The sequence below is a fragment of the Takifugu flavidus genome, chromosome 19 (genome assembly GCF_003711565.1).
Source record: "Takifugu flavidus isolate HTHZ2018 chromosome 19, ASM371156v2, whole genome shotgun sequence".
Classification (NCBI taxonomy): Eukaryota; Metazoa; Chordata; class Actinopteri; order Tetraodontiformes; family Tetraodontidae; genus Takifugu; species Takifugu flavidus.
The window spans coordinates 6009289-6036531 of NC_079538.1; the positions used below are offsets into that span (position 1 = coordinate 6009289).

Sequence of the window (27243 nt, forward strand, 5' to 3'; positions counted from 1 at the left end):
TAACATTTAATTATCAATTATATAGATTTATAAATATGCAAGCAGTGAGATATTAGGTATTTTAAATATTTTTATTTGTTTTTTTAAGGAACTAGCTCCCTAACGTTTCATCTTGATGGTGATAACTCTGAACGGGCTCTTGATATATTTATGTATGTTCTTTATTTTTGTCACAAACATCATTTTGGCATTTCTAAATACAAAACTTACAATTTTCAGCCAGTGGTCTTCTTTGAATAGAATAACCCTGGAATAAAATACCTACATATATATACACGTATATAACGTGGCACAAAAGTAACGTTTCTAATGCGCAACTGTATAAAACATCTCCTCAAGATGGGGCTGTTGTAGCATCTTTAAGGTACCAGAAGAGTTGTCCGCTACTTATCCATGTGGCTGATAATGTAAATCCTGATGCTCCTTATCTCTAAAAGCATAAACAGCAGCGTTCTTCACTTGTGTGTGGTCCAGTTTCCCTTCAGATGCAAATGTGTCCCGTGGTGTGATTATGGGAGTCGCATGTGGTCAGAACTGCTGACCCCTGCTCTCTCCACTCAAAAACAGCTTGGGGATAAATCTCTTATCAGTGTATAATTGCTGCGTAATACATTTTCCAGTCTGCTCACGCCCACGTTATGCCTTAAAATAGTTTTTATAAACAATATCACCCAGACTATCAAATGACCAAAGCCATCAGTGTGACAGATTTATGTCAGGTCTACTTTGATTTGATTCGCAAATTCAATTTACGGCAGAACACGGCCACTGTTTAGTCTATTCTTGGTCTTTGACTGCATAACCAAATCATGATGGAAGCATCAACTAAATATTGTAATATTCATATAAAGCTGTCACATTGTGTGATTAATAGGTAATCAAAAATTCATCCTTGACCTGTGTGAAACCCCCCCATCTCAACAGTGCAAAAATCTTACTGTTGAGTTTGAAAAGATTCACGAAATGTTTATTTCATTTCTCGTCAGCACCAAACGTGAAAGGTCCATGTGTGGGATATAGTACCACCTAGCGGTGGAAATACGAACTACACGAGATGAATTTGAAACCCTTCAGGGTTGCACACCAATACCATTTGGGCACCTACTTATATATTTATTATAACTCAGCACAGATGAGGACCTTGTTATGCAGTTTTAGATTATGGAAAAATTATGATTAGATTATGCTTCTTTTCTAAAGGGCTTATATACTGGTTGCAAAAAATTCTGAAGAACGCCTGTTTCTGTTTTTATGAAAGCTTGTATTCCCGAACTTCATTTTTAAGATTTACTACTTTCATTTTCACTTGTGCAGAAGGAGCACATTATGAACCTCATGAAGCATTCCAGAGACACACTTCCTGTGTCAACAAGACATGACATATCTTATTAGGTAAACCTTTCCGTCTGCACAAGGATGCCGCTCTAAAAGACGCTCAAGCTTTTAAGGTGCAGTCCAAAGCCCCAGGCAACACTTGAAGAGAAGGACTGTGTCGTGAACCCAAGCCTCATTAATAACACATGGAGGAAGAAGATCAGCAGGTTCGTCTCAAGAATTAATCAGTTGACAGTTAAAGCCACATCTTACCCCAGAGATTTTAATTCTATATGTACCTGAATATCATCCATAAATTATTAGGTCAGTCTGGCAAAGTCCCGAGGACATTAGTTGGAAGGTTTCAGTCATCTCAGATGAATCTGTCGCTTTCACATTGCTTCAGCACTGAGTTTATGCACATCTGCTGATGATATTCAGCTGCTTTTGATGGTCGGCAAAATATATAAAACATGAAGGGTTTTAAGCCACCTGAGTGGGTTTAACACACATTTATCAGTCTGTGTAACAACCTGCTTCTGTATTGTCTAATTCATGCAGTTTTTAGCTTTAGCTTATGATGTTGTGAATATTATAGGATGTTTTTCTGAAGATTTGGGATTTTTAATTATTATTATTTTTATTTTATTTTATCATTTTCCTTTGTTCTTATGGAAACCACAGACACAAAGGGATTTAATGTGCAGTGTGTGAATGTCCTGGTGCTCGACATTGACCTTTATTACCAAAGAGGGAGGGCACAGAACAAGAACTGTAGTGTGGTCACATTGGTTCACATATCTGTGCAGGAGTTCTGGCCACTGCCTGCAGCTGCACATATTTCCAGCCGAGGAATAAATCTCATCATGCGGCCCGCCACCCCGCTCAAACACACCTTGAAATGCTGCTTTTTCTCTCTGAGTGCAGTTTAAAGCTCTTGCTTTTTGAACCTCCTTCCATCCCATCAAGCGTCACTAAGTGCTGTCAGTGTCGCAGCAAAGCACAGAACTTTGGAGAGAAGTGGATTCAATTAACAGCAAATCCAACAAGTATGTTTCCCTCACACAGCCAGGAGTGTGTGGGTCGTTCAGAGAACTTCACGTCCAGGTCAAATCGACCAGGTGTTCATTGGACTGTGTGAAATACAAGACATCTTCTGTATCACGCTTTCCAGATCATTGAATATGATATTGTGCTGTCATCATAATGCTAAAAGCAGCTGAAACCTGAAATAAAAATGTGAAATAATATATATAGTTTACTTTATTGATGAATTAATAGTCATAATGAACTGGCTAATCCTTGTTAACCACTGCCGCCCTCAGTACATTTGATTTGGTTTTATTTACATAGCATCATTTACATTCAAGATGATCTCCAGGCAAGTTCCCCATATATGCTCTGTCAGTCATCAAGGAACGTGGTCGCAACTAGTGTTACGTAATAGCGCATCAGACACATGACTGCGTTTATTAATGCAGATGATGTTAATGCGGCACGGACAGAGATGAAAGCAGGGTTGGCAGGCTGGCATTTATATTTGAGATGTCTGGAAGAGTTAAAAGGCCGGCGCAGACACGATCTGGGGGAGAACTTGTGTGCAGAATAATCGCAGGCTGTACAGGTGGAGCTTTTCGAAGACTCTGGAGTAACCAGAGATTCAGTCATTTCAATGTAATATCATCATCAAACATCACCCCCCCCCCCCCCATTCCAGCCAGGGAACTAGCTTCATCACATGGTCAAACACCAGCAAAGCACGTTTCATGTCAATTGTGCAGACTTTACACAAATGAAGCTGCACGGTTGCACTAGGGTCAAAGCACCTCAATGAGGTCTTTTTGTGCAATCAATCATTATATCGCAGCCATATTTAGAGAAACTAGCCATGGTTTCAAATGAATGAAGACTCACATATCGAAGCAGGTTAAGGAGCAGGTGCACGGGTGTGTCGCACTGGTGCGACAGAGCTCCTGAGCCCATAACTGTAACTGAAGAGCTGTTTGGAATAATTGACAAATGGCAGCAGGAGCTGCAGCGGAGTCACGGGAGCGAAACAAACAAAGACAAAATGAAGGGATCTAATTGAATGTCAGCGGGGAGCTGCGGGCACGCCGAACCGCCGCACAACGAGATACTGGCAGCTGAGGGGACCCCCTCCCAGAATGCTCTGGGGTGTTGTTATGACTTTTGTCTCCGTGGTGTTGCCTTAATGATGTCCTCATATGATGGCATTATGTAATGTTATCTGTGCTGTCGTGAGGAGCGCAGCCCGTGTCAGCTGCACACATGCTGTCGGATAGAAGAGATGCTCTGCATTGATCCTAAGCTGGGAAATTGCAACTTTGGTCTGCCGGTGTCGCAGGCATCTCAGGCCTATCCTGTCACACACGGGTAAGAAGTCATCATGGAGGCGGCCTGCAACCGATTATGAGAGGTTGCAGCTAGAATGATGAGAGTAGGAGTCAGGAATAAATTCCAACAGACAGTGGACAATGAATCACACTGGTTGCCGGGTCATTGTGTGACTTTAATCCACTTTCCATTCAACTGAAAAGACACCCTGACGAAGGGCACTTTTAAACTCACCTATGAGTCATATTTAACATTTAACAAGATACACGCCGATATATCGTCACTGGAACAACCCTGCGATGAACAAACGACTTGTCAATTGTTGGCTTAGGCTCCGCCCACACATCTGTCTGCATAGGATGAGAGGCGATAGTAGATAACTGAAGAGAATTGAAGAGACGATCATTCCCCCTAAAGGCCACAATTTCTAGCAAATTGTCATGGATTAATTGACGTATTGATGAGTCGGATGCATGCAGCATCTGGGTTTGCGAGGATTTAAACACGCTCAGTCGCTGGTGACCAGATCGACCTGGTTATTGAAGCCAGAGCTATTTTTGGCCACAGGATCACAACCTTAAGATTAGCCAGGCTCTGTCAGTTAATGGCAGAGCAGGTGGTCACAGGAAGAGGAACAGGAAGTGTAAAACTGCTTTAAGGAAACACAAATCTGTCCGCGCTCAGAAGAAAATCTGTGAGAAAAAACGAGCTTAATGATGGGATAAAAGGCACGAAATCTTGGACGTAACATATTCGCCGGAATTGTCTCCATCTCAAAGACGTATAGCACATCAGGGAACTGCGGGCTGGAAACATGTGACACTCGGGGTCATCACATTGAGTTCCAGTTATGTTTTCACTTGAAATTTCGGGTCCCAGCGCCAAATAATCGTCATCACATGTTTCTTTTTCAGCTTAAAAAAAACAAAAAACGTCGTTGCTCAGTGTAAACACACAATAATTGAATTTATTTACCCTGGAGTGGGATGGATATGCTCGGAGAGCAAAACATTTTACTTTACCCCAGAGGAAACGTCACAGCTGGATGGCGGAGAGGCTTTATTGGGAGACATTTCATGTATCATATGAACGCAGTCGTTTTCTTTCATGTGACATCCTCTCACAGCATGGACGCGAGTTCGGAAGGATTTCACCCCCAGCCCCCAAAGGGAGAAGACAAACAACGCATTTTAGGTCTCAGTTTTCTGGTTTATTTTGACCTCTTAGCTTAAGGTATTGAAGTCGACAGAGTTTAACCCCTGTTGTGATGCTTACTGACTCCAGTAGATTTCAGCCTCTAGAGGAGGCGTGGCCGTTGTTGACGTTAAAGATGATGCTTCATTCCCCGATACAGCGGGCGCTCTGTCGATTGTGGTGGTCGGCTTGTTGAAGGAAAAAACACCACCAAATGTTGAGGTTAGCCATTGTTGTAGTCTCCCGGGATGCTAATGTCTACAGACAAGTAGTGAGTTCAGTGGTGGAGTCTGCCTGGATAATAAAAGGTAATAAAAGGTAAATCAGAATGAAGAAGAGTGAAGCATCAAAGGGAGAAAGCTCAAAGTTGATACCTGCAAATGGTGCTCCATCAAAACTTCACATGTGTTTGGACAAAACATGTAAGATTGGGCTTGAACCCACAAGCCACAGTTAAGGAGGCCTATAGGCCACCAGGGTGAAAAGTGTTAAAAAAAATACAATAAAAAAAATCATAATTTTGATTAAATCTGTTCTCTGGTCGAACACTGACATTATAGCCAAACTTTGTCGACTCATTTGTTAGTTTGCAATAAATAAACAAATATATAGATACATAAATAATGGCTTTCAGGGACGGATATGCACATTTCAATCTTGCTTGGTTCGATTTTAAAGAATAATTAGGGCTGTCGAAGCCAGTTTGTGTCATTTTTCTTGTTGAAAAGTTCTCGCAGTGCTCCCTTGAGGTATTGCTCTTCAGAAAATGTTCTGCTTACTGAACAGTGAATGAGCCCTGCCTGGATGAAAGGATGGAGGAGGGAGGGAGGGAGGGATGGATGGAGGGAGGGACGGAGGGGTGGTGCTGAATGAACAGCTCCTGTCCTCATAAAGTCATCAGAGCCTCTCAGCGCCGCTAGAGCAGCGCGGACAGTCATGAACCAGCCGAGCTCTCCGTCCTCCAGAGCCGCGCAGACACTCAGCTCGTCCCCCTGACGCACCGCACACACCATGAAGAGGCAAAACGTGAGGACCCTGGCCCTCATCATCTGCACCTTCACCTACCTGATAGTTGGAGCGGCGATCTTCGACGCGCTGGAGTCCCGGACGGAGACGACCCAGAGGAATGCGCTGGACAGGAAGAAGAGGGAACTGCTCAGCGCGTTTAACTTGACCGAGGCGGACTTTGACCGGCTGGAGAAGGTGGTCCTGCAGCTGAAGCCGCACAAAGCCGGCATGCAGTGGAAATTCGCCGGCTCCTTTTACTTCGCCATCACGGTGATCACAACCATCGGTAAGAGCGCTTCACGGCCAACTTTGAATGGAGATAATAAGTTCAAGCTTCTTGCTTGTCTTACTTACGGCAGGTAAAACGCTGAAATTACGCAAAAAAGCCTGAAATATCGTCTCTATCTATCTATCTATCTATCTATCTATCTATCTATCTATCTATCTATCTATCTATCTATCTATCTATCTATCTATCTATCTATCTATCTATCTATCTATCTATCTATCTATCTATCTATCTATCTATCTATCTATTACAGTAAATACAACTATATTACCCCAAAAGACTTAGAAACACATCACTTTTGACTTATAAATAAATATTGGGCCATGTAACATTGATATTATTTTTAAATGCTATTAAAATATAATAATAACATACATTTTTTGGGGTAAGATTATACATTGATATCATATGAAAAGCGCACAGTGAGTATCACACAAGTATGTCTCATGTATGTAAATTATTAGTTGCTAATTAACTAGTTAATTATTATTTATTAGTCTTCTCCCAAGTCAGAGATGGTTGAAATTCTTTGTTTAAATTCATCAAACTGAATTGAAGAGACAGAGTTCCCACTGTTTGGTTTTTCAAATGAAGTTGTCATCTGAGCTTCTCCTTTTTTTTTTAAATGTTTGTCCTAAAATTCAAATCTGTGGAAGTTGAGCCGAGGACGATTAAGGACGGACATCACTCCAAATGAAATTCTCTTATCCAGAACCAAAAGTTGTCATTAAAATGATGCTCCTGGAAATTCCAGATGAGACGTTCATGCGCTCTCACTTTAGGAGTTAGGAGTGATCTTAAAGGCCCTCCAAGATCACAAAGCTCCCAGCTCTTTACTCACACGGCCTGTTTGCTCCTCTGGTTGCATAACAATCTTATAACAACAACCTTAAATTAAACTTTATTTGAACTGGCAATAGGAAATATGATTCTCTCCCAGCTCATCAATCTGAGTTGAGCTTGTTGCAAAATGTAAATGGAAGAGAGTAATGACACCCCTGACGTTCAGATTGCGCTCCTATAAATCTGTCTTTTCCACGCTTATCTTAAATCAGGCCATAACTCTTAACTCAGGAGAACTCAGGAGTTTCTCATTTTGTTTTGCACCAGTTGCACCAATCGAAGCTGGAAACACTTTAAGAGGACAAATTGAGTTTAACATTCTGCTCACGTACGCACCGCTTATTTTGGAATCCATTCTTTTGAAGGCGTCACCTGCTGACCTGAACCTGCTATAGACACAGAGATGCACCCTTGGAGCCTAGGTCTGAAGATCGCTGCTGTAGAGCAGACAATAATGTCCTCCGACTGACAGTCGCCACCACGACTCAGACAGGTTTGGGCTGGAAGTCGGTGGTGCCGCGCCACCGCAGGGTCACTTACCCGCTCCAAGATATCAACAGCTGTCATATCTGAGCAGCTTTGAAATTCACATTTAGTTCAGACAGAGAGAGGAAGGGAAGACGTGTAATCCTTCTTTATATACAATCTATGAACCCGACCAAATAAGGCCGCGGTGACAGAGCACGTGAGCGGACCGCATCTTCTTTTCCGACTTTTGCAGCGATACCACCTCCTTTAACTAATTCCTCTCATTTATTTACTAGCCTTCTTTGTCCGCCTCTCTTATTTGAGCCTTCCCCCGTGTATTTGGTGACTGGGGCTGTTGTGTTGTGACCTGTGACTTGTAACGCTATCAGATGCTATCTGTATGCTAACCCAACCCCGGGTGTTAGTGGCCGCGTCCTGTAATTGTGAGTCCAGAGGCTGCTAGACACACAGTGATTGGCTCCACAGCCTCTTATTAAGTATTAATGACAACAGCAGATCCTCTCGGCTCCATTGGCCTTCTGGTACACAACATTAACACCGCAGCTTCTGCACTGTACATTCAATATCCAAACACTAATGGGGACAACAGCTAATCCTCTAAATGAGCACATCTAATTATCTATATGGAGGAACATTTACAGTAAAAACAAGCCAAACCTCCTTCATCTACTGAGGAATAAAACAAGATTAATGCAGGAGTTTAAGGGCAAGATATATTCCGCCAAAGACAAATGTGCACAATAAAGCAGTTAAGAACTGGCGATTTTGAAACAAGCTAGTTTTTAACAACAAAAAGGGACCTGGCAAGCACAGCTCGCCTGTGATTGGACAAATAAGAAATCTGACTTTATTTAATTATTTACAGCAACCTACCACCAGGGGGCAGTGGAAATGCTTATCCTCACTGTCTGAACCCTCAGGTGAAACCCAATAGTGGGTCATCCCCATGTCATCTGTTGGTTTTTTCCATCTCATTTCTTTATTTTTATCCATTGTTTAAACAGAATAGTCCTGATGACACGTGATACGATATGCACACACTAGCTTTGTGATGACATTCATAACATAAATCATTCTCTAGAACCTTACACGGACTTTATTAGACACATCTGCAAGCCTGACCCGAAACGTAACCCAAATTCTAACCTCAATCTTACTCCTACCTCTAAAATTGACCTTTAAAGTTGTGAGAACCAGCCAAAAGGTCCCCACTGAGGTAGTGAAAGGCAAATTCTGGTCCTCAGTTTGTGGCCTGTACAAGAACACACACACACAGACCTGAAGTCAAATCTACAGAAGACATATACATATTCAAAAATGCATTTTTATATGCTTACGGGTCAGCGGAGAAGCCGTGAGTTTTAGTTTTGAACTAATGCATTAATGCAGTTGTGGTCATGTAAGCCACTAAGGATAAGGATAAGGATAAAAGACTTTATTGATCCCACATCGGGGAAATTGCACTGACACGCACTAACCTTCACTAACCTTCAATGAGTTTGTAGAACTGCATTAATGGTGCCCTCCTGGTGACAGTAATCCAAGTAATTATGTCACTATTTTATTTGGTGCAATTGGTAATGGATATTGTTCGTATCATATGTATCATTTCATTTTTTTGGTTTGTTTTGAGGTCACTGAGAGCAACGGCCTTCTCATTTGTGTCTTCTCATCTAATTTCTAATGTCTGAGGTCATTAATCTTTTTCTTCTGCCACCAAACAACAACTCTCCAGGAATAGGGCTGCCACCATATGGTTGCACTTTAAAAAAACATTCTTTCCAAATCACCTGCAAGGAATTTTGTTATTGTGATTCACTTCTTCAAAGGCTATTGGCAGTTTTTCGTCGCAGACATGAGCTCAGTGCTTCTCCGATCATCTGTGGTCAATGAGATCGTGGTATCTGTGGATGGAGAGCAAATGCATTCAGGATGTGCAAACTCTGAGGGTCAGGGGGGGAAAAAAACATCCAAAGCTCCGGTCTGGTGAGGAAAATATGCTTTCCAGGCAGCAGTGAGAGAGCAGATGCCCTTCCAGCTCCGCTCCATCAGCTCTTAATGTGCAGGGAAGCTACCAAATATGGCAGCACATTAATGAGTGAATGTAAAGCAGCTGCCCCTGAAAACAGGCAGACCTGTTCATCCTGCCCTCTGTGGAGCAATGATTCTAATCTTTGTATAAGTGTGACAACAAAACTTTAAATATTTAATGCTTTATCCACCTTTATGCGATGTCAGTTGGGACTTCATCATTACAGGATGCCTCCTGAGATCTTAACGATAATCACTTCCATTAGTGTCTTCGCTGTTACTTTGCTATTACGTCTTCGCTGCATCCCCGCCTGGACTACAGGTGTGTGGTCGGCTCTTAATTATGATCAATTATTCTCACAGGAATAATAATATTAAAATAGGCAGAGCAACACTGATTGGTCTTAATTGGAAATGATTAACCCGGGTCTGATGTTCTTGCTGGGGCACATCTGCCACCAGCTCAGGCAGAGAAGAAAACGGAGCTGAAATTCTAATTCTTAAGAGTTCTACCATCTTCTGCTAAAGTCGTGGCCCACCAGGATCAGTGGTGGAGCTGCGAGACACGCAAGAGTACTCCTTTTTTGGTTGTCAGAGGCTCGTCACACCTTTCTCAGCATTGCCTTCTTTATGGATTTATCAACAAGCCATCTATTGTGCTCAGAGCGCCGCTGTGTTTGAGGTTTCTGTCCTGCTAACAGGGATTGACACTTGAGTCCTCGTCCATGTTTGTCCTGTTGCCTTCTGGCAAAAAAAGAATCCAGTGTGACCTGTTCTGTGGTGCAGATGTAGAAGAGCAAATGTATGGAGATCCATGTTTTGTTTTACAGTGGGAGTGAATGAATCACCAGGCCTGCTGCAACACTGCTGCTGTAATTCAGGCGGTGCTGGAGATAAGGTACCTGGAACTCTCCCTGACGCTCGCATGAAAGGGGCCAAACAAAAAAGTAAATCACCTCGCACAGATCCTTATCGCGGTTCGCAGTGACGTGCGCTCCTCCTCAGTCACCACACTGCACGCGCAGATGTAACGTGACACAGCGATGCAAAACAAAAGAAATGCCCTCTGTTTCTGAATCACTAAGCTTCTTTTCTCTTTTTAAAGGTCTTCCCAGAGGTCTGAATGTGAACATTAGCGCCATGCTAATTAGCGCCGCAACCACTCTGAAAGCTCAGGCCCAAAAAAAGAGAACTCTCATTTCATGGAAGCATCTTGTCAGGTCACATGATTATATGTAACAGTATCGTGTCATGACAGAGAGCGCACGTGGCCGTTCTGCTGCTTACTGTACGTGACCTTTTTCCGTGTGACCTTTTTAAATCGTGTCAAGTGAAATCATAACCGCAGCTTCTCAAATGTGTTTACCTCAAAGGAAAGAAGAACAAAAAGATTTAATGTGATCTGTACTCACTTTAAACCCACCTTTACTGTACTTTACTCGGCTAACTAAAACCAGTTAAATTTGCATTGGCAAACTTCAGTATTTTAGCAGCACTGCTGATATTTTAGCTTTGTGTTGCTGCAGCAGAAGGTTAAAGAGTTAAAAGTGTTTGGCTGAGTGAACTTGTTGCTGCTCTGTCTGAAAGAGTAATGTCTGAGAAAGTGCTCAAGTTGTGGCTGCTGTTCTGTTCACATGGCCGCTGAATGTTTATCTATTGTACGTCTGCTTTATGCTACGCTGCCTCAATGGAAAGTTGAGCGCTTGCCTGGCTCACAAAGGAAAATATGACTTGGTATTTATTTGGCTTTGTGAAGCAGCGAATCTGGTATATCTGCAGCCCTTGATTCATTCTCTCTTTAAAAAAAAGATTAATTTTAGTACAAATAAGAGCTATTTGTCCTCTTTTCCCCCCTCTGAACAGAAGAATGACTATAATCTCATGTCCTGGACTATGTGACTCTGAGCTTTTAGTGAGGGCTGCTCTATTAATGCCCTAATCCTTACAGTGAAAGTGTGAGATTAACTGCGATGCGCCCCAGTGCTTCACACCTTCACAGCTACGTGTCACATCGGTGCTGTCGCTGCTGAATATTCTATTGTTATCTGTGGTAGTGCAGAGGCCTGAGCACAAAGCCCTGGTCACCGGAGCTTCCTGCCTTTGAGTTGGAAATCATAATTCCTGTTTTCATATGCACATATATTCAGAGAGCGTTTCACCTCCTTTTTTCATTCTCCACCGCTGACAGTTACATGACATCTAGGTTCAATCTCATCACAGCTCTTGACAGGGTCACGTTTGCGCAACACGTTCGGTGAATCTGTCTCTGAATTTAGCGGCGCCACCGTGCGTTTCCCCTTCGCTGACCCGAAAAGGAAAAGTATTGGAAACTTGTGAAGATGCTTTGGTTGGGGTATGATTCCCGGAACAATGCTGGTCAGACGTAATAAAAATGATGGTTTTACTGGAAGCGTTAACCTTTTGTACTGGCAGCTTTAACAAAGGGAGGAAATTTACAAAATCTGATGTTGCCATTTATCTAATTTTCCGATTAAAACAATCCTGAAACTATAAACTCTTTTCAAAGGAAAGCTTGTCATTATAATGAAAGGTGAATTACCTTTGTGCTATATCTTTTCCTCAGATTGCACTGAAGGGAGTCAGTGTCTGATTGCCAAGGTACATCAACTTGGGGAAACTAAAGGGGCAATTTTCAGCCTATAATGAAGTTGTGGCCATTAGGCACTAACGGCGTTCACAAAGACTCACAATCATTCTATTCTACAGTGGCTGCCTGATTATTTCACTGTAAAAAGGTTTAAAATGTATTGAGAAATTTGCACTGTCAAGCTCATAACAATTAGAACAAGTTGTACTGTGCTTGACCTCTTCTTTCTACATTAAAGCTGAACCTCCCAAAACCCTAATGCAGACAAATTCTTCTGTCTCACTAATGCCTCTCAAGCATTATCACTTAGTTGCCTTAAAAATCAAAGCTGCTTTTTCTTTGGAACTATTAGTGGCACCAGAGGCCACGGAAATTAGATTTATATCTCGGCTGATATGCAGCTTTTGCCACACAGCCAGAGAAATTGTCCCCACAGAGGACAGAGAGTCACGAAACCTGACTCACACATATTTCTCCGGGGCTCGGACCAGTCAGCTAACAGTTGATTATACTCCTGAAGCTCCGAGCTGTCTTTGCAGCACGCACGTGCCAAAGAAGTCAAATTTTCCACATCAGACGGGATCGCTGTGCAGCATTGTGTAAACACAGCAGAGAAAGGTGAGAGGCTAACTCCTCGTGTTTACGGTTGCGAAGCACTTGCATCACAGTCCTCGTCATAACAACCTGTAGTGATTTTCTCACAACTCACTCCCCTCCTGACGGCTGCGGCTGGCTCCAGCTCTGCGGCGAGGGGCTGTTTTTGGAGGCTTCAGCGGGCTGGGATGTTGTGTTAGCTTTGAGCTATAGCCCGACTGGCTCAGAGCCCTGGAATGATCCCGCCTGACATCTCGGGGTGACTGTTGCTCACCTGCCTCTGCACTGTCTCCTGGGGGAATTCATTTTCCAATTTGTTTCCAGCATCTGTTTAATCTCACAACAAGCCAACCTGGATGAAGTGGACTGTCACACAATGGGGCCTAATGATAATAACAATAACAGTGATAGGTGAGTCATGTTTACCCCTGAGGGCTGCAATCAGAGCGCAAGCTTATGAGCTTAGGAGTACACATTTAATATCCATACTGAAGGACAAAAAAAGAAAAGGGCTGGCTGCTAACCTATTTTCTCCTGAATAATCCCAATATCACAGCCGTCAGCAGCAGCGTGCTTCCTCTTCACGCCTGTGCTCTTTGCAAGAGGGGGCAGCTTAAATTCGGAGGCTTCCAAAAAAGTTCTTCAATAATGATCTTTTCTCTGACATTACTATCACATAATATGATTAGTTTTTAAGGCTGACACCCATGGATCCATCTTTTATCACTTCATCCCATAGCAGGGTTGCTTGATCAGCTCTTGTCTCGATTTAGAGTAGCCACGTTCCCGAGCCCCAGTGCGTGTGAGGGCTAACGCTGAACCTAATTTCTGGAGATTTCCTTGCATTAGAAACAATAAGAAAATGTGTACGCAGTCTAAACCAGTGCTTTTATAGAATTCTGACACTCTAGATCTTTTGTCTCGCTTTCAAAAAGTTTTTCTAGTACAACTTTTAGAGCGCAGGGCTCCCACACACTGGCCCATAGAGTGGGAACAGGAAGATAGGACATGCTAGCTGCATCAGCCTGTCACCTTCAGGCCTCTCTGCCGTGCAGTTTATAGCCTCAGAACTTAAAACAACATTTCCTTCTGCATAACTGTTGTTAGGGAAACAAACATGAATGATTTAAGCCAAGCAGAAGGAGATCCCATCATAGATCCTGGTGAGCTGCAAAACGATTTATTTGGAAATATGTGGGATCACCACAGCTGTAACAGATGTGCCAGTAATCTGCTTTCTGCCTTCACTGCGCGGTACTAATGAGACCGCCTGCGCCTCCCAGTTTGAGGAAATCCAAACATAAAGCTGGGAGCATTTGAACTCCTTCTTTGGAGTGGAAAAAAAACTCCACATCACAAAAAGACATGTATAGCTTTCCTGTAAACCTGCCTGCCGACACTGTAAAAGTAGAGGTGATGTCGGCTGATATTTACGGTGTTTGGTTACTGCTCTCTGTGTCACAACACTCATTTACTGGACTGCACGTGCAGACGCAGTTTAGGAGTCATGGTGCTTCACCGGTGAGTTATTTCCTGTATCAGAGTCACGAGCCTGTCCTGATTCTGACTTGAGCACAGATTGAAGCCGTGTTGTCATCAATAGAAACAAGTCACCTTTTCCATCATTTTTAAAATCTTTAATTATCACTTCAAGTAAAATCTTTCCCTCCTTTGATTTCAGGCCAGCTGTTTGCATGAGATGCAGTTTAAAACAATCTGTTTTACATTTTCTGATAAGGAAATCACATCGGCATCTAGCGGAAGTGATGGATATGTTCATCAGTCTTTTATTTCCCAGTACGAGGGATAATTATCAACACTTCACACTCCTGTTGAGATCTAAGATTATAGTATAAATCAAATATTACAAATCAAATGCTTCATTTTGGGAGACACTGGATTATGGGAACAGGAACAGGAACTGATCCATACAGTGGTCCATACAGTAAAATGTGGCTTTTAAAACCAAAGAATACTTTGAGTTTAGATTTGATCCTTTTTTCTCAAATAAGTACCTACACCTACACATTTTATTATTACTGGAATCCTACCTTCAGTGAAATTACATGTTCATGTCCCTGTCCTTTAAAATTAGAGTTAATTATCTCCAAGTAAGAGCTGTCGTAAATTAAAGACATGTTCAGGTATGGTGGGACCCAAGTCTGTTGAGGTGAGGCTGCAGCTTGAGTGGAGGTGGAGCTGAGTCACAGCTCCTTGTCTGTCCGTGTCCGCCATATGGGCAGCCCGAAGCGGTGGTTAAGCTCTCCAAGGTGACAAGGAGACCCAGCACACTTATATCTGGGTGGTCGCTCAGTCGTCCAAGGACAGCATGTTTGTTGGTCATGTGGCTGACCAAAAGGAGGGCAGGATTAAGGTCAGTTCAATACTAGTGACTTCACCCAGTATTTAAAGTGGGATATGGAAAGAAAGAAATAACATCAGCCATGCTACTAGTGAAAACATTTTCAGGATGTGAAAATATTTTAGCTGGTCCTCATAATTCTTAGGGACTCTGAAGATTAAGACATTGTTTTTAAAATTGAGGTTAGAATTGGGTTTTGGTTAGGGTTACAGGTAAAGATTAAGGTTAAGGAGTTAGGTGGGATGGTTACGGGCAGTGTAAGGAGCTGGGGAATGCATTATTTCCATAAAAGTCCTCGCAAAGATACAAGGATGTGTGTCTGTGTACTGTATGTATTTTACATTACTTTTGCTCTTAATGAAAGAGCAAAAGTGTTTGATTGCTAAGTCTTTAGCCACCATTTGTCACTTAGTGGAAGCCAAAATAAAATAGCATTATGTCCCTAATAACCCCCCCCCCCCACCCCCCTTTTGTTCAGATTAGCATCAATTGATCGATAGGAGTCATTCTGTTGAGTACACCACAGACAAGGATCTGACACAGCAGCACTTATAAAGGTTCATATAACACCATAATAAGATCTGATCCTTGGTTTAATTGCATACGGTCGCCACACGGTCACGTGACATGATATGTGATAGCTTTCCACTGTGGCAACAGTGTCTCCAGCAGAACATTGCTATCTGCTCGCTCCTCCGTGTGTGTTCATGTCTCTAACACCCCCATGCTGCTGAAGCCAGTGCAGACAAAGTCAGGACTTTAAAGAGCTACTGCCATAGACGCCTCATCCCTGTTGTCATGTGAATCCAAATCAGGATCAACACCTCAAAAGAAGGAATTAATTAAACAAAGAGGATTCTGGTTTGGCCTGATTTTTCCTTTACTCGATGGTGGGAGGAAGAACTGTAGCCCACCAGAATAGAGCCTACAAGACAACTGGGCCTAATTTCTAGGGCTTTTTCACCTTCAGTCCAGCAACTAGAGGCATAAAATATTTAGATAGTCCATAGTTTGATGCACCTGTATGAATATCTCTTCAGCAGAGTTACCTCCATAAAAAGGCTCAACTTATGTGTACCGGTAACAATAAAAAGCCTAATGTTGCAGCAACACTGTAATATTGATGAGGCTGAAGCGCTGTGCATGTGGCAGAGGCAATTTGTGGCCTCATCTTCTTTCAAGCAGGAAGGCAGAGAATGTTTATTGCTTGCATTAATAACACTGTTTGTTTTCTATATGGTCTCCATTTTGCTGGGGAAGGAAGGCTCAATGTACAAGTAACCCAGCAGACGTCATGTTCAGGAGAGCACCTTATCCAAGCTGCAGCGAGGCGTGCATGGAGCCAGGTGACAGTCCAGGTGACAAAGCTGTGCACGAGGAGTGGATATAGAGACCTGGAGACGGTCAGAGCTGGGAGGAAAACAAATGTGAAGAGCGACCTGGCGACACAACGGCAGATATTTATTAACAGAGCATCCGACTGAATAAAACATGACCAAGCTGCAGACCAGACTACCACGAATTACTCGTCACATTTGCAGCTGCATTCGGAAAGACGCGTTCCTTATTTTCATGTGCAGTTTTCCGGGGCTGGACTGGAGAACGGTTGTTTACACTCTGATGGATCAGCTGTCTCGACACCTCCAGGTGTGGCAAAAAAAGCAGGAGCTGTCTGGAGAGCAAATGACTCAAATGTTGCTAATAGAGTGTGAATTTTCATGATTCACAGTTGGCCCAGTTCCTAGCCTAGATGTAAGTGTGTCTCTGCTCTTTTTATATTCTGGAGAAAATGATCCTCGTCCCCGGCGGTGACACGCATCCAGTTATTCAGACCCTAGCGTGTTCCAACACCTGCTGCGCGGCACGGATCCTCTTCACTGAGGTGAAGTCAAATTTTTGACTGTAATTTTACCTGAACTTGGTGTTCTGTTACATAACTGCAGATATTTTAACCACATGTCAGCAGCTAATGCCTCCGTACATTTTTTTTCCCAACCAGCAGCTCCTCTTGAAACTGCAGAATCTGGATATTTCACCATGTGTCCATGTAGACCCAGTATATATTTTAAGTGCTTGTACACCACTTTCAGCTATGTAAACATTTACCCATTATATTCTGTCATTTCAAACATTTATACATTAGCATCAGTTATTTTAAACTGTTGATGTGTCCCATTAGACATTGAAGCCCTTTATTCATTAGCCCACTGCTAGCCAGGCTTTTTAGCCTCAATGATTCCAAATGTTTATGCGTAGTTATTAATTATATAAACACATACTGGCTTTTAAAACCAGTTATCAGCGAGTTATCAGCGGTCTGATCCTTTTAGGTAACCAAACTGCTTAAGTAAGCCAGCTTATTTAGGTTTAATATTTCTCTTTACCCTTATAAAAAAAATACACAATAATCAGATAGTCAGACTTGCTGTTTCATGCTTATTTTAATATGATGGTCTATTTTGTTGTGAGCTAGTCGATATAATCCATTTATGTGTATAAAGGTTGTGTCTAAATTCATTCTGCAATTGGCCCCTTTCATAGTGTGAAGATATTCTGTTTGTGTAAAAATTGAATTACTGTTATCTCTAACATGAAGAAGTCTCTTGTCAATCACTGAATGAGGTAATCACAGCAATCACACAGGAGCAGTGAACTGATAATACATGTTATAACAGGCACAGCAGTGCAGCAGGACGGAGTTTAAGCATCAATAAATTCTGGACTCTGCTTGTACGCTTGTGATTAATTTGTGGCACAAATTAATGTTGGGCAGGATTACGAGTTGTCAGGTTGAAATAATGAATGAAGTTACGTGACTGGCTTGTTCTGGAAAGAGGGATCAAAATTTTTTTTCTTCTCTTTTTTACAACATAGAAGCCATCAAGCGGAGCACGAGCCTGCTCTCGTTCTGACCTTTTTCTCCTCTTGATTCATATTGATGTTAGCGGAGCGACAACCCTTCTTATCACCGGTAGCTCTCCTGCCGCCACGTCTCCCATCTGATTGGTCGGATTGGCTGTCAATCATTGCAGCAACACATACATTGTCAGATCATTCATCTCTCTTTTTGTCTGCTGTCATGCCTCGAACTAACCTAGCGCTGTCTCCTCATGGCAGCCATGCGCATTACTTGTTGCACAAAATGGTATTCCTAGTTTGTCCAGCTGCATGTTGCTCTCCGCTGCATATCAGTATCAGTTGTATATTGGGTCAATTAGTCGATGCTCTCTGGGAGCTGACATTCTTCTTAGAAGGCCTTGCAAACTGACCTCATGGAAAAAAATGTGGTCTGCCAAGGTTGCTTTTCATATCCCCTAAAAAGGAACCTAAAGAGTCTTTTTTTGGATATAAACCATGATGCAAGGTTCTTTTTTTCTTTCACAGCAGAAGCAAAACAGAGGAGTGGAATGTTCCGCTGCAGACAGATGGTAGAGTAGTGCTTTTGATGGAGGATAAAGTGCTTCTGCACATAATCTGTGAATGTTGTGGGTGTATTGCATGATGACAAGAGGGTTTTACTACATCACAGGTGCTTTAACAGGGCAGAGGCAGCAGATTCACAGCTCTCAGATTTACCCTCTTGTCACTTTGGACTTCAGGCTTGTGATGTTTTAGTGTTTGGGCCCCAGCTGTGAGATGAGTAAGAGCACATGCTCCCAGGCCCGGTTTGGAGCCCACACAGTGGTAACCAAGTTAAAAGTGAACCCAGACAGACGCTTTGCCAATGTGCTGTCTCCTCTGGCATCCCATCAGATCACGTTGTGATGAATATATCCCATATCCTCCGCTTCTTTCCCGCGTGTTTGTCTGGCTTTGTCTTGTACAGACTCGACAGGCCCATTGTTTGCTGTCGCGAATATAATGAAAGTCTGATTTGAGAGATTAGTCTTAATATTGTACACTCAGCTGAAAGCAGTGGCAGGATAATGTAGAAGATAAGACTGACAGGCAGTGAACATAACATACTAACTCCTTCCAATGGGTCTGGTCCAAGATAAAAAGCAATGATAGGAATGCTTAATTGCTCTATTCTTCATTCAAATGTTACCTAAATCCAATGAAGTTAGTTTTTCCAACAGGAATTCATTAAAATGGTCTTTTCCCACTAGATTGTTTTAATGTCTAAAAGAATCAAAAAAAGAAACAAACTTTTAACCTAGAAGACTTCAAATTCCAGCCAAACACAACACTGAAGTACTTGTTCAAGCAAGCTAATCTTAAATCTCGGATTTAATTGTTGGAACCCAAAAGGCATTTAAAGGAGATCATGTGGTCATTTTTAGTGAGAGGACATGATTTAATGACAATATACTGCATATATGTTACCAGAAAGATTCCACCCTCAAAGAGGAGACACAATTTAGTGAACTGGTCTGAAAATAATGGAGTTCTTAACTGGAAATTTGTTATATCTCTGATCCTTTTCTCTGGCACCTAAATTAATGGATGATAAATTGCTCAGCAACATGAAACTGCCTGGAATTATAATCCGGAATTCTGAATAGTTGCCTGAACAGTGTGACTGATGTTTCAGAGACACCAGCGAGTTTAAACCACAGTAGACTGATGACATTTGTTCTGGTCGGGCAAACATCCTTACAGGACCACGGCCATTTTACACATAATAAAAGAGATAGAGTCCCTTTAGTCTGCCTCAGTGATGGTGCTTTTCCTTGGATATTAAATCTAAATTAACTCAAGAAACAATTATCCAATTGTTTCTTAGGTGCAAATTACAAGAGCAGATGTTTCTGTCAGATTATGCTTTGTTGGTCTTTAATATCAGAAAAGAGGGTTTGTCTGAGTTTAGGAGGAGTCAAGATCATATTCACTCTAAATCAAAGATAAATGCAGAGAAGAAATAAAACTAACACAGAAAAGAGGGGGGGAGAAAAACAAAAATCCTTTGGCCAAAATAATCACCAAAAGAAGTCTCTGACGTCCGACGGGGACAGAACGTTGATAAAACCTGTTCCTAGAACTCGTTGCTTTCACATGCATGGCTGCCCAGCAGTTGTCAGTAAGGCCTTGTGGGTCAAATGCTGGACAGAGTAATTGAGGGAGGTGGGAGGACCAGCACTGTGTTTTACTGCCTGAATAAACATCCATGGGGTCGCCCGGAGTTTGAGGCGTCTGTGAGTGGGAATTGACGAGGTTCTGTCTGACGAAACATAATATGGGAGAAATCGAAGAGCGCTTTTGACGTCTCACGCCGCGTCACTGCATGAAGCTGAGGGGATTCTGGTGGTTTGTTTGGCCCGACACAGCTGTGGACCAAAGTGAGCGGTGCTGGGAAGCAGGGGGTGGACAGCGTGTACCAAGAGGACAACCGGATCTGTGTTTATTTGCATGGTTACTCAGAACATTCTCAGATATGTGCAGCATGTTGCTGACGGCGCCAGCACAGATGAAGGTGAAATGGACGTTGGAGGACTAGGACGACGATGTTCTGGTGACTATTGTGAGTGTGACACCTCCGAACCCTGCAGGAGGAGTGACGTCATTGACCACGGCGATGCACAGATAAATATGGGATGTTTCTTCAAGAGTCAGTGTCACTGTTCATTTTTTAACATAAATGTAGAGTAGAGCTAAAGAGGACTAGATGTGTTCAGAACAATCCAGAAAGGGGCTTTTTCTCTTTAAAAATTTTCAAGCTGAACTGGAGACCCGCACTGGTGTGTGCATTATACATCATGGCAGTAGCTGTTCTCCGGGGTACAAAGATGTCTGAGGACATTATCAAGTCCGTACTGAACCCTGGAGAGCAGCGCTGCCGGGAGCGTTTCTGTTCCCGAATCTGCAGTCCGAGCGTCTCCTCTCCAGAGACCACACGTGTGAAGATTCTCCATCTTGTTACAAACACCACATGCCAATATATTGTATTATAAAACACTTGCCTTCCCATTGATTGGCCAGCTAAGCACATATTGAATATCTTGGCTCTTCATTAATGGCACTTTGGCTCGTATACAATTTTTTCCAATAGTGACCTGCTGCACATCTTTGTGAATTGTGCCCATAATGTGCAATGAGGTGTTTAAAGAATACACCCAACACATTGTTCCTGGTAATCATTGAAAATTGAATTGGCTGACAGAGAACTGGAGCCCGACCAGGCACATTATGCCAGTCTTTGATGTATTTTCAAAAGCTGTTTGTCTTGCTACATAATTAAACAGGCTGATGAAGACTCGGGATGCAGTTGGTGATGTGCTTTCGAGACAGGTGCCACACAAGTGAGCTGTCTTCTTCAGAGAGATCAGCGGACCCGAAGGTGAAATGATTATGATACATACCGTTCCTGACAAGGTGGAGTCACGCACGTCAGAAATTTCATTCAGCACATCTGAGCAGGGTAAACATTATAATTTGAAGCAAATTAAAGTGAATGTCAGATGATTCAACTCTAAAATCAATTATCTGACCAATCACTTTTCATCTATGACTACAGTATCAAATAGATCATTCTTTCTACTAATTCTAGTGGATATTTCTTTTTTGCGTGGAATTAATTCTGCCTTTAAATTCTGTAAAGAGAAGCAACATGAAGGAGGGAATCTATGTGCTGGTGCACCTGTGTTCTGTTGATGATGGTCCTGCTGTCTGTCTTTTTAAGGCTCGGTGTTTTGCTGGGTGATTTTCATTTAGCCTTTCATATGGTAAATGTTTTAGCCAGGGTCACCAGGGTCACCAGGGTAACTGGAAACAACATTTCCACATCAATGCAATCCAACCTTTTGGTCCTGTCACCACTCCCAGAGCTGCAAAATGATTCTGATCAACACAAACAGTAAAAGTGCTCCCAGCGGCTTTATTCTGTGTGCCAGCATGTTATGTCACATGTGAGGTTGGGGGGGGGGTGGGGGGGGGGGGGGGGGGTGTCAAGTGGGGGGAGGAGAAGGAAGAATGAGCCTATGTCATGAGTGTGTGTCCTCAGTCTGCAGTGGGGCTGCTGGTCATGTCCATTCCAGCGCTCGCGTCCACGGGTGACGGGTTCCACTGTCATCTCAGTCATCCTCTTGCGTCAGAAAGATGCTCCCAGCTGCTGACAGCTTTGACAGGCCTGCAGCTCCAGTCTCTGTCCTCACCTGAAGATGCGTCAAGCTTTTTCCTCCTCTGAATTGTTAAGAAGTTTCGACTTTCTTTTTTGCTTTTGTGAGATTAGCATCCTGCCATTGTAGGTTGTTTGAAAGGCACTGAGTACATACGCTGAGAACATGCATCATGAACCATGAAAATCCTAGCACATAGCACACCTACTGTGAAAATCCCTGTGAAACACACAGCATTTTAAGTGTGAAAGCTTTTCTGAAGTGTTTTCTGTAGCATCACAATCACAACCGGCAATACTGGCATGAAACTGTACTGAGTCAATGGTATGAATGGAATGAATGTTTAAAAAACAGGAGCATAAATCTGAGATAGTAAATTGGTAGACTGGTACGGTAGTTAAACAGTCATGGAAGTCAGTGCGACTGTCATCTTACGATATATTCCACGGGAAGTCTTTTCAGATGAGAGTGCTTCAAGTCTTGAGCTCGAATATTGTTCTCAAGGTTTGTCACAACCTGACAAAGTGATTTAAAAAATAAAGAGTGGGTAGTGTGTCATCACTTACTGCAACTGTACTAAAGTGAGGCCAGAAGACTTTATTTGCTGCCCGGGCTGTTGCAGTCTCTCCAAGAAGGCAGCCACCGACGTTTTTTTTCTGCAGGCCATATAGCTGCGCTGAACAATTATGTCATTAAAATGACAGTTTAAAACAAAAATGAACCCATGAACACGCATCAACCTAACATCGGCCATTAGTTTACTTCAGATTGCCTGTTCCTCAGGATGGATGCTGTCTCTCGTGTGATTGGTTGCCTAACATAGCTCACCTGTGTGCTTTTCAACCTCCACTGCTCTTTTGTGGTCTCCTACCAGTTCAGTAATCTTCTCCTCTGTATTTTCCATTAGTGACTGCCTCCTCGTTGCAGGTAGTCTCAGATCCTTCACTCGTGGCTCTGACTGATATTTGCAATGGGCTACCTTGTTATTTTGGTTTGCTTTGATTAATTAGCAGTGAATGTACCCCACAGCAGACCGATTGCGAATGAATTATTCAGGCTCCCTCTCCACGAGCAAGATCAATACCAGTGGCTGCTGTGCATTATCATCTTTAATTACAGAACGTGAACTGAAGAGTCTCTGAATTTATCAGCGCTGCTCCCTGAAGAATAGAAATCAGTCATTTATCTGTCAATTCCAGGTTTGACTACCCTTCCCAGCCTGCAGCCTTTTGTTCTAAGACCCCTGTCCTCTGCAGATTTAATAAATTCTGCTCCGGTAACCATGCTCCTTTCTCCCTCTCCTCCTAGGATACGGCCATGCAGCACCCAGCACAGATGGAGGGAAGATATTCTGTATGGTGTACGCACTTCTGGGCATCCCTCTCACTTTGGTCATGTTCCAGAGCGTTGGTGAGCGCATCAACACTTGTGTCAGATATCTGCTTCACCGCCTGAAAAAGTGCCTGGGAATGAGGCGCACAGAGGTGTCCATGGTCAACATGCTGATTATCGGTGTCATATCCTGCATGAGCACGCTGTGCATAGGGGCACTGGCCTTTTCCCACTTTGAAGGATGGAGTTTCTTCCACGCTTATTACTACTGCTTCATCACGCTCACCACCATCGGCTTTGGGGACTACGTGGCCCTGCAGAATGAACAAGCTCTGCAGACCAAGCCCAAATACGTGGCCTTCAGCTTCATCTACATCCTGACGGGACTGGCCGTGATCGGAGCCTTCCTCAACTTGGCAGTGCTGCGCTTCATGACCATGAACGCTGAGGACGAGAAGCGGGATGCTGAGCAGAGGGCACTGCTCGCTCACAACGGCCAGGCGGGCGGACACATCCACTGTTCCACGGACCCAACCTCCTCGCCCTCCACGCCGTCCGGATGCGGCGGGGTGAGCGCAGTCGGTGGAAGCGGAGGAGGGGCGGCGAGCCGCGGCCTGCGCAACGTTTACGCTGAGGTGCTGCACTTCCAATCCATGTGCTCCTGCCTTTGGTACAAGAGCAGAGAGAAGCTGCAATACTCCATCCCCATGATTATCCCGCGTGACCTCTCCACCTCCGACACGTACATGGAGCAGGGGGAGGCTTTTTCCAACCCTCTGCACTCTAACGGCTGCGTGTGCAGCCTGCAACGTCACTCAGGCATCAGCTCGGTGTCCACCGGTCTGCACAGCATCAGCAACTACAGGCGGCTCAACAAACGCAGAAGCTCCATCTAATCCAGCAGGAGACACAGAAAGGTCCCTGGTGTGGACGTGCAGTGATGCAGAGAGCGTCTGTTACAGCATTGACTTAGCTGATGGTCTCTGGTGGATACAAGGACCTCCTGGAGTCACGCCTCTCCTGAAGCTGGCCTCGCTCTTCTGTCGGGGAAGGGACTCTGGATCCCAGCTGGTTTCCATCCGTAGACCAAACTGTTTAAGTGATCAAAAACCCCCAAACGTCTTCAGAGACGCTTGTTTGAGGACTGTTCCTTACAGACTCCGGGACTGTAACCGCCAGAGTTGCGTTGCTCTCTTTCCATACATTGGAAGTTAAATGACATGTTGAAGGATGTTCTCTCCACACACATTATGTGTTAAATGTGTTAACAGAAAAAGAGGGGTTTGGGGGTGTATTTCATGTTGTTGGGACGATTTTGGTTGTACAAAACATTTAATTCAAATAAATGTAAATGTGTATATACGCGGACACTTTGACACCAGTAGGGGGGTCAAAAATCATATTTTTTTCAGTAATTTTACATGCTTTTATGTTTTTTTTTCTGTGACTAAGGATCGGGTTCGACCCAACTGTTTGGCTTTGTTGCATCAGCTGTGATATAGGGTTTAATGAGAGATTGTTTTGATTGGGAAGGAGCTCGCAGGCAGGACTTGACCGTCTTGTTAGAGGACATCTCTGTAAATCCTCCCTGCTGCCCGTATCAGACCCCACCACCCATTACGTCTTCACATGGTGTAACTCTGTTCTGAGAGCATGCACGCTCACTTCGCGCTTAGTTAGGAGTCATGTCTTATTTACTGCTGCACCGCAGAGAGACGGTTGCTTCAGGACACTGGATTTCAGTGCACTATTTTAATTTAAATGTAATAAAACCGAGTTCTGTTTTGTGTAAATTATTCACCTACATTATTCTTTCTTTTCAGTTTGAGATCTTTGACTTTATACTTTTTGTGTTACTAATGGTTGACCGAGCACTACACCTCACTAATAAATGGCCTCAGCATTTGCACCTCATGCACTTTTTTACACCTTTGCTCCATTTCTACCAAAGGACACTTGATCTTTAGCCACCTGAGTTAAAGAAGTGTCTCTGAACGTTACACAGTCAGGTGACTTCTTTGTAGTTTTATTTAGCTTCTGATTCATCAGAATGGAATATGGTTTAATTTAAAGGGTCATTTAGTATTTAAGTGTTGACTATAATAGTTTTGATCTTGTTAATGTTGAAATCTCTAGTTGTCTATAATTTTTTCACCCCTTCATCGTGATTTACTGTTGACAGATTATCCAATGAGGTTTTTTTTTTTAAGCAATGTGTGTAAATAAGGCCAAAATTCCAAAAATACCCAAGGGAAAGTCTCATATTCAATATTTTCTCATTTAGAGACTTGATTTTCGAAACGTACCGATAGCTACTCGTGACTATTGGTGTTATGAGAAACAAAATCTGATTCCCTTGATACTGCACTTTACACACACACACACACACACACGCACGCACGCACGCACGCACGCACACACACACACACACACACACACACACACACACACACCACACACACACACACACACACACTGAGCAACCTCCACCTCAGCTTGCTAAATTAAGGCTCCAGGTACACACCGCTGTGGTTGTTTCGGACACAAGGATGGCTCCCCGGACCATAATCTTCAATGATAGCGCTACCTCCACTCTGTTACTTCACTTCAAGGGACAAAGATCACAACGACCGGTGGACTTTTGTTTCTCCCTGGTAACTTAAGTCTATACATGATCATTTGGACATGTAACTGTGTGCCCATGTCTTAAAACATTAAAGTAATTGTTCAACGTGAGTGGCAGATTTTTCCATTTTTTTGTATGCATCTTATTATTTTATTTCAGTAGGAAATGAGTCATTTGATGTACAAACTGGAGTGATGCGAATTACCATTGACAGTTAAAATGTAAAAACATCACTGGCCCATCCTTATGGCTCTGGTGTGTATGTGTGTGTGTGTGTGTGTGTGTGTGTGTGTGTGTGTGTGTGTGCGCGCGTGTGTGTGTGTGTGTGTGTGTGTGTGTGTGTGTGTGTGTGTGTGTGTGTTGCTGTGGTTCTATATTCTATTAGGGGCTGCCTATGAAGTAATTCAAACTTTTCTTACACACACTATCATAATCTTGCATATACACCACTTTACTTACACAAACTCACTATTATACTCCTTATATATGTAAATATGAAAGTGTACAGTTGTGTATGTGAGAGACTATCGCATTAATGACGCTCCCAGGAATCTCTCCCACTCTGCCGATTCCCCTCTCAGTCATGCTTGTGCAGACGGGTCATATCTGTGAACCCTCATGCCTCTTAAGGGACAACCATTCAAGAACTGAGAATTTTTCTCAAATTATTCTCACACACGCTACTACACTCTCATGTACACGACTATGCACTCGTGTAAAGGGAGTTTAATAGTGAGTGTGCGTAAGTATAGTGATGTATATGCAAGTTTATGATGGTGTGTGTAAGACAAAGTATAAATTAGTCAGCGGGCCCTCATACGAGCTCGCCTGTTCGGACGCAGCAAATGTTGAATATTCTTTATATTTCTCCGTGTCGCATCAGTTTAATCACGGGAAAATGTCCCGGCGAGGTTTAGAGTTACATAACCTTAAATTAGGACCGAGTTTCGTCATCCCTGTGCATGATATCCTTTATATAACTGCCACACCTTTCAGTTTGAATTCAGTTTCACTTGATTTGTACTGTGCAATTGAGATGTGATTCCGTGTTTGTTTCATCCAGCAGACCCAGTGATGGTGACATGGTGGCGTGGATCCTGCTGGATCTGGATGCTTGTACCATTGTTAACAGTGAATTGTCCT

General features: G+C 43.0%; 1 protein-coding gene across 2 annotated transcripts; it reads left to right on the forward strand.

Annotated features, from left to right (window-relative positions):
• Positions 1-5754: 5754 nt before the first annotated feature.
• Positions 5755-26210, forward strand: kcnk3a (potassium channel, subfamily K, member 3a). 2 transcript variants are annotated; one of them, XM_057017422.1, is made up of 2 exons: positions 5755-6157; positions 23451-26210. In XM_057017422.1, the coding sequence occupies exons 1-2, from the start codon at positions 5875-5877 to the stop codon at positions 24368-24370; spliced, it is 1203 nt and encodes a 400-aa protein (XP_056873402.1). In that variant the 5' UTR covers positions 5755-5874; the 3' UTR covers positions 24371-26210. The 2 variants fall into 2 exon arrangements, with proteins under 2 accessions (XP_056873402.1, XP_056873404.1); XM_057017424.1 differs by having other exon boundaries at positions 6099-6230.
• Positions 26211-27243: the final 1033 nt, after the last annotated feature.